Here is a 13,904-nt window from a genome sequence, read left to right as displayed (position 1 = left end):
GGGGGCTCTGCGCTCCCCGGGAGCCGGGCGCGCTCCGTGGTTCCCACCCCGCTGCGGAGCTCAACCCGGGAACCTCTTGCGCCCAGGGGCCCGCCCGACCCAGGGCCAGAAATCAGCACAGAGCTGGCCTGTGTTTCCACCTCCCTTACAGAATGGAACCGGCCCAGGAGGCCGGGGGGAGGCGGGGGCGCGAGTCCGGTTGCGCTTCAGAGAGCGCAACAGGCAGGTAGGAGTTTACTTTCAAAAACGCCGGGGTGGAGCAGGAGGTGTCCGGCAAGTCTCTGCCCGAGGCGTCCCGGTTGGAGGCGATCTCTCCGCACCGGGGCAGCCTTCGCCACGGGCAGGACCTCATTTCCTCCTACAGGCTTTGAACTGCCCCAAGCAAACGCATCCAGAGAAGTGTGAAGCTTTATAAAAATTTAAACGCGTCGGTGGCGGAGGCAGGAGTGGGGCGGAGCCGCGGCCTGGCGGCCGGGAGATGAGCTAGTGAGACTTGGAGCCGAGAAATCCGTGGCTCAGTTTTCACAGCTTCAAACCAGGTAAAAGGCCCACCCCAGAAGGTGTTGTGAGCTCGTTTAGCTGCTCGTGAAGAGACGTTAGAGCGCTTTATGATGATGATTGTGTAGCTGACACGTGCATTTTGTTAAACCCCTTTGAGGGGGCTGTGGTTGGAAATGCATGTATTTTTAGAGACTTATTCCAAAAGCTAGCAAGCTGTAAAGAATCTGGCGTTTTCACTGATGTGTTTATAAATTTTACAAGGTTGCTGGAAAAATATTATAACTTGTGTCACCAATCAACAATGCTAATTAGCATTCTCCTTCCAGTGGGTGGGTTGTTTGATTACACAGCTCCTAGGCTCTTTAAGTGAGATGGCAGAAACTGTCTGAATCCAGGGAGATGTAATTAGTCATTTTATGAAACCACTAATTAGAGTTTTTAGAGTTGAATTAAATCAATGTGATATAGTTGGGGCTTTGATTTGTGGGAGGAAACTGTTTATTCTCCAGTTCAAAGAAATAACACTCTTCACCTACCCCATGAGCTTTTAGCATTCCCAGACTTTGGTGTCTCTCAGTATAATTAGTGAAACAGCTAGTGTGAAATTTCCACTGTTACAGTGTTGGCAGTGTGACTTGGCTGCAACTTAATTTGTAAGTAAAATGGGAGAATTTTAAGAATGGCATATTTGTAAGGACGGCTTGCCAGGCAGTACGTGTTTTATCGCCTTGTGTATTTGAGCGAAAGGGTGAGACCATAAAGGAAAGTGTCCTGACCAGGCCTCAGTGCCTTGTCACCCTGGTCCCATTGGAGATTGAACAAGTGTTGAATAAGGAAGGTACTCTCCATCCCCCAATATACACACACACCCTGGTTGTGACTCCAGACCTCAGGAGGAGTTGGTTTGCACAGGCGCCTATCAGATTGTATTTAAAAAGGCAGTTTCCACCTTTGGGCTGTGAGCTCCACAGCAGTTAGAACTATTTCAGATTCATTTCTTTTTTCCCGTACCTTCCACAGTGCTTGGGACACAACCTGTGAATAGGAGTTGAAATTGCAGAAATCTTTGTAGGTTATGTGTGGTTTGGGACAGTTTATGATTGTTGCCTACCCTCCTCCTATCTGAAAATAAGCAATTCTGATAATTACTACATTGCTGTATAGTTTCTATAGTTAAGAGCAGGTTCTGGAGTTAGACTCTCAAGAGTTCAAGGCCTAGCTCCAGCATTTACCAGGTGTGTGACTGGTTTTCTTAACTGTAACAGAAAATTAGTATTTTTTTCTTCCATATAAGTCATGTTCTGAGGATTAAGTGAAATATAACATGCAAATGACTGAAAGCAATTCCTGACACATCAGAGGCACTCAACTAACTTTGAGCCATTAGATTATTTATGGCCATCTTCTCTCTATAAAGTGAACTAGCTGTGGTTAGGAGACTAGCTGGGTATGGGTATATGATTAGAGCCTATGCCATTTTCCAGAAGGTGGACACGACAGGATTAGGTGGACATGGGGCTGGCCCATGTTTCTGGTCGTGGCTTTGGGCTCACCTGAAGCCTGATGAAAAGGTACATGTGTGTTCCGCTGCAGTGTGTTTCCATCCCACTGAATCCAGTCCCTTCTGAATCCCACTTACTGGATAGCAGTCACTGGACCTGGCACCACTGGATTTACAGAGGAGGTAGTAAATACTTACAAAATGTATTTTTCTGAAGCTTAAAAATCTGGCAGGGGACAAGGAGTCACTTGAAAACAAATATACATCGTAAGAATTCCGGACATATTAACCATTCACAGCTCTGCAGAAATTTATACCCAGCTGCTGGGAGTGTTTCAGAGGTAATTGATGACTGGAGCCAAGAGCAATTATTTGAAGCAGGTGAGTTGAAATCATTGGCAAGACAGGTATAGTGAGGTTGACATTTTCTTTCCTTGTGAATAGTGGTCCAGAATCACTTTTTTGTAAGAGCCCTGTTGAAGAATCACTAGGTTTGTTGCAAATACACCAGTCCCTCTGATTCCCACATCGGTGACCTGGATGATGTGTTATGGTTTATAGACCACAAGTTCAGTGAAATAGTTCTTCCTGCCCTCCCTTACAACCGTGAGTTCCTCCAGATAAACCCAATAAAACACACAGTTTTCTCTGATATTCACTTCCAACCTGGGAACAGTAAAAGAAGACCTACAAGGAACAGAATGGAAATCGATAAATTAGTTAACTATAGCTAATGGTATCCATTAAAGGTAGATGGCTCAGATGGTAAAGAATCTGCCTGCAATACAGGAGACCTGAGTTCGATCCCTGGGATGGGAAAATTCCATGGAGAAGGGAATGACAACCTACTCCACTGTTCTTGCCTGGAGAATTCCCATGGACAGAGGAGCCTGGTGCTACTGTCCATGAGGTCACAAAGAGCTGGACACGACAGCACTAACACTAAAGGTAGACTCAAATGGACCAAAAACATATACATAAGTTTAATGAAAATGATACATAAGTCATGTGCCTTATAAAAGTTTTCTTTCCAATGGAAGGAATTTAGATTTACTAAGTGAAAGTGAAGTCACTCAGTCGTGTCCGATTCTTTGCGACCCCATAGACTACAGCCTGCCAGGCTCCTCTGTCTATGGGATTTTCCAGGCAACAATACTGGAGTGGGCTGCCATTTCCTTCTCCAGGGGATCTTCCCAACCCAGGTCTCCCGCATTGTAGGCAGATGCTTTTACTGTCTGAGCCACCAGGGAAGTCCCTATTACTAAGTAGTAATACCTATCAAAGAGTTGACTCATTGGAAAAGACCCTGATACTGGGAGGGATTGGGGGCAGGAGGAGAAGGGGGCGACAGAGGATGAGATGGCTGGATGGCATCACCGACTCTATGCACATGAGTTTGGGTGAACTCTGGGAGTTGGTGATGGACAGGGAGGCCTGGCGTGCTGCAGTCCACAGGGTCGCAAAGAGTGGGACACGACTGAGTGACTGAACTGAACTGAATACCTATCCTGTACCAGGTAGTAGTCTGAAAGATTACGAATGATCTCATTTAACCCACCTTGAGCCTATAAGTTAAGCAAAATATAATTCTGTTGTTATAATTAGGGAAACAGGCACAAAAAGGTTAAGTAACTTAATCTGAGGTCACATAGCTGATAAGGAACAGAGCCAGGATTTGAGCAGTAACGATCTAACCGCAGAACGTGTGCTCATGGCTTATCCTCTGTAAAAGAAAAGTTACTCTGAACAAAATATCTAAATTACCCTTTTCCTCTTGAGTAATTAAAAATGGGTACCTTGAGAAAAATGTTAGCTTGAAAACAATAAAAATTATAAGTGCCATAAATCCTTTAGAATTCTGTATATGATACAAACAAAATATTCAAAGTAATGCACACATTATATGTAAACACAGTTGCAGCAGAAACCTCTTTCCCTTGGAAATACATCCAGTGCAGAAGGAGCGGAAAGGCTCTTTAAATTCAGCATGTGTCTTTGTACCCCTTGCAAGGTAACCATCCAAACCCAGGTTCGCTATATTACTTAATAGCTCTAGGCAGAGCTGTTGATGTTTTTATAATTTCCTTTTCTGAGAAGGTTAGCTTATGTTTACCACTGTCATTACCATAGCATATTATTTCCCTCTATGATTTTCTGAACACTGTGTTTTCCTTTTAAGTAGGAGTCACGTATATTTTATGTAAGTGAACGTGGCTTTAGAAGCAGATAAAGAATCCCATGCAGGAGATGGACTCAGGCTCAGTTTCTTCTGAGTCTGCCCATGCAGGAGACATGAGAGACTCAGGTTCTATGCCTGGGTTGGGAAGATCCCACGGAGTAGAAGATGGCAAACCCACTCCAATATTCTTGACATGGACAGAGGAGCCTGGCAAGCTACAGTCCATGTGGTTGCAGAGTTAGACATGACTGATCGGCTGAACACACACACACACTTCAAAACCACTGATCCCGATTTTGCTTTTAACAAAGGGTGGTGAAGAAGATTCTCTGATGTTGTTGCCGGGGAATTCCAGATTTACGATGCTGCCCTCCTGCCCCACTGAGATGTGACTTGATGAGCGCTGAGCCCTATCCTGTTGTTAGCCTCCAGTTCCCGGAAGGGATAAGTGACAGGAGGGGGAGGCAGAGAACTAATGCTGATTCTTACTCAATGTATCTGGAATATAACCTTTGCTGGTGAGAGAGACTTGTGTGAGCAGCAGGGCACCTCCACTCTCGGTGGTTCAGCTGTCACTGTGGAATCTAATCTCTGCATCTTTTCCCTCTGTTGTAAAATTGAGGATTTAAAATAGATGACCTCTAAGGTTTCTTCTGCATAAGTCTGTGGCCTCCACATCTTGATATCTGCCACCAGAACCCTTCCTTCACTCAGTGTGCATTACTGAGAGCCTGGTGTGCTCCAGGGGTTGAAGAGACAGTCATGAAAGAGGCCCCGCCCTTGTGGAGCTTCCTGTCTCTCCAGGAGCCAGTCCCCGTATAACTGAAAACCAGGATGTCAAGAAGTACAGGGAGCTGAGACTGGAGGATCAGGAAAGGCTTCTTGAAAGAAGTCGTATTTCATTTGAGAGGGATGGGTAGGAACTGGGTGGAATGAGGTAGGTGAAGAGTCAGTGGAGTGTATACACTGAGGCTGCAGAAAGGCATGGTGCCTTAGAGCAGGGGTCCCTGAACTCTGGGATCTAATGCCTGATGACCTGAGTTGGAGCTGATGTAATAGTAATAGAGTATAATGTGAAATAGTAATAGAAATAATGTGCACCATAGACGTCATGCTCTTGAACCATCCTGCAAGCAACCCTGCCCCAGTTCCGTGGAAAACTTGTCTTCCATGAAACCAGTCCCTGATGCCAAAAAGGTTGGGGACTGCTGCCTTAGAGGACCTTAGAAAGAGAAGAAAGGCCAAGAAGGAGATGTGGGCAGGGCCTGGCCAACCAAGTGAAAGGTTTTGTGTTTTATTTGAAGCGTAGCAGAACGCCATGGAAGGGTTTCAAGCAGGGAAACAACGTCCACATTGTGACCTGAGAGACCGCTCTGGCTGCTGCCCAGTCAGGGCCAGCCAGAGTCTGGGTCTTGTCAGGGGTCAGCATGATGGAGGCACAGTTGTGCATTCCAAGGGTCCACATTTACACCTTTTTATGACCCTATCCCATTCAGGCTAGTGCACAGCTTATTGGTTTATTACCCAGGGAACCCGATCCCTTTTCATTACTTTATCTTCCCGATAAGGCATCCCCCTCTGACCTTATGAGGTCTGCTAATTTCTTGTGCATACAAGGGAACTATCTTCTAAATGCATTGCTGCAAAGATAAGCTTCAGGATGTGTTTTTCTGTTAACCATACCGAAGCTCTTATGTTGGCTTTTGAAATGAGTTCACTCTGGATTTTGTCCGTTTGCCTTTGGCTGCTGCTTCTTAATCCTGACTGAGATCTTGAAAAAAATTGATAGCTCTGATAGAAACTGTGATGTAGAAGGGGCCCGAGCTCTGTAGAGCCTGGATTCTGTGAGGAAACCTGCAGGCTTTGTAATAGTTTAGCCCTGTGTCCCCAGAGCCTGGAGGAAGCGGGTGGCTGAGAACCAGAAGAGTGAAGGGTGGGTCCCAGGGGACAGAGGCACTTAATGACAGTGAAATATGTGGGATGAGAGGAGAGGAAGTTATGAAAATGGTGCTGGGTTTGCTCTGTAGGGTTAGTTCAGTTCAGTTCGGTCGCTCAGTCGTGTCCGACTTTTGCGACCCCATGAATCGCAGCACACCAGGCCTCCCTGTCCATCACCAACTCCCGGAGTTCACTCAGACTCACATCCATCGAGTCAGTGATGCCATCCAGCCATCTCATCTTCTGTTGTCCCCTTCTCCTTCTGCCCCCAATCCCTCCCAGCATCAGAGTCTTTTCCGATGAGTGAACTCTTCACATGAGGTGACCAAAGTACTGGAGTTTCAGCTTCAGCATCATTCCCTCCAAAGAAATCCCAGGGCTGATCTCCTTCAGAATGGACTGGTAGGGTCGGTAGGGTGACTGTATAACTCTGGTGAAGGAAATTGAAAAGAATAGGCCGGAGCACTGGAGAGCATCTTGGGGGTGATGATAATCCCAAGTGGAGCAAGAGGGGTCTAAGTAGGAAATTCGAGTGTGTGTGTGTTCAGTTGCTGAGTTGTGTCCAACTCTTTGTGACCCCATAAGCTGTACCCTACCAGGCTTCCCTTTCCAGGCAAGAATACTAGAGTGAGTTGCCATTTCCTACTCCAGGGATTCTTCCCGGCCCAGGCCCAGGGATCGAACCCGAGTCTCCGGCATCTCCTGCATTGGCAGGCAGATTCTTTACTACTGCACCGCCTGGAAAATAAGTAGGAAATGTGCACTGGGGATTTATCCTTTATACTTACTTCCAGTAAGTATCTGTTGGGTACCTCTTATGTTCAGTGCATCCCAGGAGCTTATCCTAGAGTAAATCCATAGATGGAAGAGAATGATGGGAGAGATTTTTTTTGGCTGTGCCATGAAGCAAATGGGATCTTTGTTCCTTGACCAGGTATCGAACCTGAGCCCCTACATTGAAGCTTAGAGTTTTAACCACTGGATCAGCAGGGAAGTCCCATAATGGGCAAGTTTTGAGACTTAAGGGGTGATGGGGGAGAGGGGAAGGCGCATGGGAGAAGTAGTAGCATAAACATTGTTGCCTTGGAGGAGGACAGGCAGCAGAGAGCTCCGTGAGGGCAGCCGTGTACCGTGGACTGCTGTCATTGCTGTGCCCCAGCATCACCTAGTCGGTCTCTCATGGCCCCACTAAACATGGAGGCGGATGAATGAGTACATGGCGTAAGAATGTCGGGGGAAGGAGAGCAAGGAGGGGACCTTTGGATCTGGCGCGTGGCAAACTGTGGCATCACGGATAGCATCACCAACTCAATGGACATGAGTTTGAGCAAACTCAGGGAGATAGTGGAGGGCAGAGGAGTCTGGCACGCTACAGTCCATGGGGTCACAAAGAGTTAGACACAACTTAGTGACTGAACAACAGCAACAATCAGTGGCCAACTTAGAGCTGTTTCAGTGGAGTGTCGAGGGTGGAGAATTGGGGTGACAAGAGGGAGGGGATGGCAGGATCTACAGATCACCCCTTTGATAAGTATGGGCAGGTATTGTCTGGAGAGAAACCAGACAAGGGCAGCTGGTAGACTGGAGGTGAAGCCCTCCCCCTAAGGGCACTTGGGAGCCCGTGATTTCCTCTGTGGGACATGCCCGGAGTTGCTTTACTGGACGGCTGGAGGTTTTAATGACGATGAAGGATGACGTCCTTTTGCAGAAGGACAGGGGAATAAAACTTGGGTTAGCATGTGCCAGAGACTTTATTTTGTGAGTTTCCAAAATAAATTGTAAATCGATGCTTACAACAACCCTAGGAAGAGACTGCATTAAGTCTCTCTTTTTTTTTTTAAACTGAGGGGAGGTAAATTCACAGAGGGGAGCGTCTGTCACGCTGTGTCATGGCCAGGGAATGTGAATAGGATCAGCCCAGGTCTTTGGAGCCTGGGGTGCCTGCCTCTGAGACACCTCGGCAGCATTTAGCCGGAAATAGCTAGAAGCTGGCATGGAAAGGAGACTCAAGAGTTATGGGTTGAAGGGCAAAAAAAAAAGCGTAGACATTGTGGATGGTCAGTTCAGAATGTAGGAGATGGCAGTCAGGTTTCTGGTATGAGAACCTGCAGGTTAAGAGAGCTGGCTGAAAGGCCTTCGGGGAAAGAGGCTTATTCAAGGGCAGGTCTGGAGATTTTGGCTCACCTTATAAGGCTGATGTCTGGCAGGTATGAAGCAGAACAAGCACCAAGGAAGCAGAAAGGAAGTGAGAGTCTGAGGTGCTGAAAGCTCATCGAAATTGTTACTGAACCTGCTGAGAGGCAGAGTAGGGAGAAAAAAAAGCTGAGCTGATTCTTGAAGTCTTCTGCAAAAGGAGGGGTGGGTCCAAGAGCAAAAGTATTTTTAAAATGCCCACGGTGGGGTTTTTTCCCCACACTGATTCTTTACAGTCACCTCACAAAATAGGCCACTTTATTTCCACTTTATGGATGAGGAGCCTGAGATTATTCCGAGGGGGTTAGTAAGCCCTGGGCTGACCTGGGATGTGGTCTGGTGCTATCTGGCTGCAAGTGAGCCTTGGTGGGCAGGTGAGCACAGGTACTCACTCTGGCCTGCTCCTTTCCCAGCCTTTCTCTTACTGAGAGACACATGGAGAGCCGCCGGGTTGAGGACTCTCACAGGAGTCCTGAGAACCGCAACTGCCCTTTATCTGGCACATCAGAGTGGTTCTGGGTGCAATCACAGTTATAGCTTGTTTGTTTCTCACATGAGCCCTTTTATTCACATTTTACAGATGCTGACTTCTCTGTGCATGCTAAGTCACTTCAGTCACGTCCAGGTTCCTCTGTCCATGGGGAATCTCCAGGCACGAATATTGGAGTGGGTTGCCATGCCCTCCTCCTGGGGATCTTCCCATCCCAGGGGTCAAACCCAGGTCTCCCGCATTGCAGGCTGATTCTTTACCAACTGAGCCACCAGGGAAGCCCCCAGCTGAGGGTAGTGATAGTATTTGCAGCCTCTTTGTTTTTTCCCTCACACTTATCTCACTGGCTCTGTTTGCAGTGTCAGCTCTTGAGGGTCACTGGAAGAAGGAGCCCTGAGGGGCGGAGACCAGCTCTGGAATGAGGGGTGTAGAGCTCCTTTTTGTCTTAAAGTAAAGGTTTTTAACATGTGGGGCTCAGGAATGTACTTGGAAATGTTTCCAATTTATTTTTATTGCATAGCAGTGTCTAATGAAAGTGTGGCAAAAGACCCAGGAGCCTGCAACAAACAAACCACCTGCTTTCGTTTTCTGATGTTCCCTCATCCTCGTCCTTACACAAGCAGTCTTGTTGTCATCCAGTCGCTCCATCGTGTCCGACTCTTTGTGACCCCCATGGACTGCAGCATACCAGGCTTCTCTGTCCTTCACTCTCTCCTGGAGTTTGCTCAAGTTCATGTTCATTGAGTCAGTGATGCTGTCTAACCATCTCATCCTCTGTAATTGTAACTGAAGTGTAGATTTCAAAGTCTGTCTACAATGCTATATGTAGCCTGCTTTTTTTTTTTTTTTTTTTTAATGTATTTCTTTGGCTGCATTGAGTCTCATTTGTGGCACATGGGATCTTTAATTGCGGTATGTGGGATCTTAGTTTCCCAACCAGGGAGTGAACCTGGGCCTCCTGTGTTGGGAGTGTGGAGTCCTAGCCACTGTACCACTAGGGAAGTCCTGTAGCCTGCTTTTAAAATTTATCACTAGATCATACAAACTTCCATTCTTTGTAATTATCATTTTAAACAGCTTTATGATATTTCTTTGGGCTTCCTTGGGGTTTCACTGGTAAAGAATCCGCCTGCCAGTGCAGGAGATGAGGGTTTGTTTCCTGGATTGGGAAGATTCCCTGGAGAAGGAAACGGCAACCCACTCCAGTAGGCTTTCCTGGGAAATGTATTGGACAGAGGAGCCTGGGGGGCTGTGGTCCATGGAGTCACAGAAGAGTCGGATATGACTTATCGACTAAACAGCAACAATGATACCTCTTTGGGTGAATGAATCATGTTTCCCTTACCAGTTCCTCCTTCTGGGGAGCATTGAGAGTGTTTCTAGCTTTTCACTATTATAGGCAATGTGCTAATAATAGTTTTTCTTTTAAAAAGAGAAATTCTAGAAGTTTGCATTCCTGGATTAAAGAATTGAGAACTTTTTTTTTTTTTCCATTGGCTTTCGGAAACTGTGAGCAAATGGCTTACAGGCTGCTTCCCTGGGTGTTGTTTTGTAACGGCCACACTGACAGTGGGGGCTGGACAGGGTGTCTCAGGCCTGGAAGCCCGGCAGACCGGGCTGTGTCCGGTCTGATGGCCCAGGGCCAGGTCTCTCCCACTTCCGGTTTGCTGCTGCTGCAGTGGGGTGTGGCTTGCCCCCACCCACCTGTCCCCCTCCTAGACACCTGAGCAGAGCATTTAACACCCTGGAGCCTCACCCTTGCTCACGTGTTCCATAACAGAGATCCCAGAGTGGAGATTGCCACTGTTATTTATCTTCCAATTGAACTTCCTTGAGGTTGGCTTTGAAGGTTGATACCTTTTCTGTTTGTTTCTCTCATTTTCCCAGAATTTGTTCCAGTCGAAGAGTGACTCCTTGATTCCCAGGCCCTTTGAGGTCTGAGGAGTCCAGTAGGTGAAATTCTCTCTACCTCTAAGGAGAAACAGTACCTGCTCCCGCAGCGAGAGCGAGCCCTCCATTGCTATGGATACCGAATCCACGTATTCTGGATATTCTTACTATTCAAGTCATTCGAAAAAATCTCACAGACAAGGGTATGTAAGCTCTTGCTTGTTCCACTTTTCCTCTGGGGGCGGAATTTGCAGGTTTCTCAGGCTTCCTGGACTCACTTTCCCAATCCCCCTGGGGGGCAGCCAGCACTGGAGTTTCAGTCCACTGGTGCATGAGAAGCTGAGCTTTCAGAACCTTTTAACATGTGTTGGGAGGAACTACACCGCCAATTTACATTTTATAGCCACCATTACCGTTGATGACCTTCACTTCTCACAATTGATTTTAAATTAAAGTTGCTCCCTTCAGTGGAAATGTTTTTCATTTCTAAGTACTTATCCAAGATGACAGTTCTCCCAAAAGCTTTACCAAGAATCTAAGTGAAAGTTTTATTAAAAAAAAGAAAAAGTGTTAATTTGTCGCTTCTTACCCAAAGCTGCTGACTCACGGTCCATTAGGCCCTTGCTTGTGGGGTTTATCCACTGAAGTGGCAGGTTGGCAGGCTTGGCCTGGTGCCTCACGTATTTCTCTGTCTCTGACTCGTCTTCCCAGTGAACAGGCCTGGGTTTTGGACATCTGACCTGGGTAATGGGGGGGGCCAGATTTCCCCTCCTCTGTACAGAATGAACAGGTCTGCACTGGTGTTCCTGGGGCCTGCCGTGTTACAGACCTGCAGAATGGTGAGGAAATGAGTGAATGAAAAGGTAGTGCCAGGCCAGTGAAGAGTGCGGTTGATGCAGTTGCAGTGCTGCCTGTTACTTAGAGCCCTCATCTGTCAAATGGGGAGAACAGTACCCTCCTCACAGGCCTGTTGGGAGGATTAAATGGGATGATGCCTCTGGAGCATTTAACACGGCACATCGTAGGCCACTCACCAGTGCCTGGATTTATGCTGTCAATGGCCCTGGCATTTCAGCACCACATTTGAAGGCCCCAGTTGACCCCAGTCCACAGACCCAGGGAAGAGCTGGGAATGGTGATTGTAGTGGTGTTTCCCTGACTGAGCAGTTCCCCTTACAGGCAGCTAAGCGCAGAGCAGGATTTTGTTTTGTGAAGTAGCAGTATGCCACATGTATCTAATTGACTTATTTATTTGTGAGTCCATATGGATCTACACACGCAGAAAGAGGTCTGGAAGGATAGTGTCCAAGCTGCCCCAACTGGTCCTCCACAGGGAAGGATGGTGACCGATGGGCACTTAGATGCTTTATCTTTCTACACTTGTTCAATCTTTTAAAAGTAGATACATTTTGTGATTAAAAATACAAATAGAATAAAAATGTAAAAGACCTTTGAAGATTAATGACATGAGAAAATCTATATGAGGCCATGTTACTAAAAACCAAGATTCAAAACTTTGCACATTATAATAGGTATATATTCTTATGATATGGTGAATGGTAACAGTTTGTGTGTGTGTTTTAAACTTTCATTATTTTCTAAATTTCATGTATTGCTCTTACAATCATAACAATCTGGGGAAAAGAAGTAAATGAGCTTGTGCTGGAACCCAGGCAAGACTTTCTAGTCAGCACGGGAAACAGAAAGAAGTGCGGCTGAGTGAGGCCAGAGCCCAGATCCTGGGAAAGTCAGGAACCCTCTGGTGAGAAAAATTTAATCACCAATTTCAATCAGTGGGTAAACATATCAGATTCGTTCTAAAATACCAGAAACAGCTGTTTAAAAATATCCAATCTCTGAACTTAACCGGGAAAAGCAGTTCCCCTGTCAGTGCGCCAAGCTTCCCCGTCCTCCAGTGTGAGGAGCGGAGTGGGAATCGGGGGTTCTCTCGGTGCTTGGAGATGGGTAAAGCAGGGATGTCTTGCAGGGTTCCGAGGAGAAGCCGTCTCTGGCCTCCTTCACCTGCACTCATGTCCCCTCCCAACACTCATTGCTCTGTGTTCCCTCACCCCTTGGGGCCCCCAGAAATTGATACTGTAGTGCTCTTGTGGTAACTTTAAGAGACTATAACTTTCCATGAAAACAGCACGCAGAACTCTGAGTACCTTCTTGGACCCCTGCAGAAAGCGCTAGGCGAATGATAATACAAGCTGAGACCTTTAATACTTTAATCAGGGATGTTGCTGAATGCCTACTCAGGAGGGCTCTGGGTGAGAGATGACCACTGGAGATATATAGATGCGCTCCCTGGTGTCTTTAGAAAAACAGCAGCTGCTGAGATGACTCCCATGACAGGGCATAGTGACTGTGGGCTGGAGGTTGTAATCCGTAGATAGGTGTCAGGGGTCCTTTGTCTGGGTGTAAATGGTATTAAACAGTCATAGTAGCCCTCCAAAGGCGTGCCCTGGACCCAGCAGAGGGTAGTGTATCAGCGGGGAGTATCCCTGTGAAGGCTGCCTTGCTCAGCGATTTGAATGGCAGAGTAGGAAAGGAGAGGGACTGTGCTCTCTGGGAATCTCCGTAGAACTCTCAGAGAGGAATAATGAAGGGCAGCGAACTTGATATGCTTGATGACACTGAGATCATCTGTGGAGTACTGGCAGAGTTCCAAGCAGATGACAGATGACTTTTTCCAACAAAGAAGCTAGTGGTCTGGTTTTTTGATACCTGCCTTCTCCAGAGGGTATCCAGTTAACCTGCTGGGAAAATGACGCAGGCTCCAGCCGACCTCACCTAACCCTCGGGTTTAGAGCACCAGTTCCTTGAGCTCAGTGCAGCAGCTTCCAGTGCTGTTCACGACCACTCTGAGAGTGCCTGTTAAGATCCTGGGTCATGGTCACCCATCCTCACAGCAGCCCTTAAACAGTGGGAGGGGGACCCCCGTTCAACAGGTGGTAACACTGAGATGCAGAGAGAGAGCATTATTTGCCTGAAGTTTTGAGGTTGGTTGGGACTCTCAGGTTTCAGGCCCCATTTCTTGCTCCTTTGCAAGCCATGCTTTTCTCCCTGGGCCGTGCACAGTGGGGAGCAGCAGGAATAATTGGGAGGGAAAAAAGGCCTGGAGGGTCAGCCCTGGGCCTGATGTGTAAAATGCATTGTCCAAAAGAGGCTGCCAGAGCATAGGGGGAGTGGTCCTTTTGTTCCGAGGCCGC

The 13,904-nt window shown here is 47.1% G+C and overlaps 1 protein-coding gene across 2 annotated transcripts in view; it reads left to right on the top strand.

Annotated features, from left to right (window-relative positions):
* Nucleotides 1-162: 162 nt before the first annotated feature.
* VANGL1 (VANGL planar cell polarity protein 1) overlaps nucleotides 163-13,904 on the top strand; it is a 56,808-nt gene continuing 43,066 nt past the window's right edge. For both annotated transcript variants that reach the window (XM_010830741.1, XM_010830740.1), the window contains exons 1-2: nucleotides 163-539; nucleotides 10,690-10,895. In XM_010830741.1, coding sequence (XP_010829043.1) covers nucleotides 10,825-10,895 — 71 coding nt within the window. In that variant the 5' untranslated portion in view covers nucleotides 163-539; nucleotides 10,690-10,824. The remainder of the gene's footprint in view (nucleotides 540-10,689; nucleotides 10,896-13,904) is intronic.

This window comes from Bison bison, unplaced genomic scaffold, assembly GCF_000754665.1.
Source record: "Bison bison bison isolate TAMUID 2011002044 unplaced genomic scaffold, Bison_UMD1.0 scf7180017864519, whole genome shotgun sequence".
NCBI classification, from domain to species: domain Eukaryota; kingdom Metazoa; phylum Chordata; class Mammalia; order Artiodactyla; family Bovidae; genus Bison; species Bison bison.
This window is presented reverse-complemented; position numbering and strand designations above follow the sequence as displayed.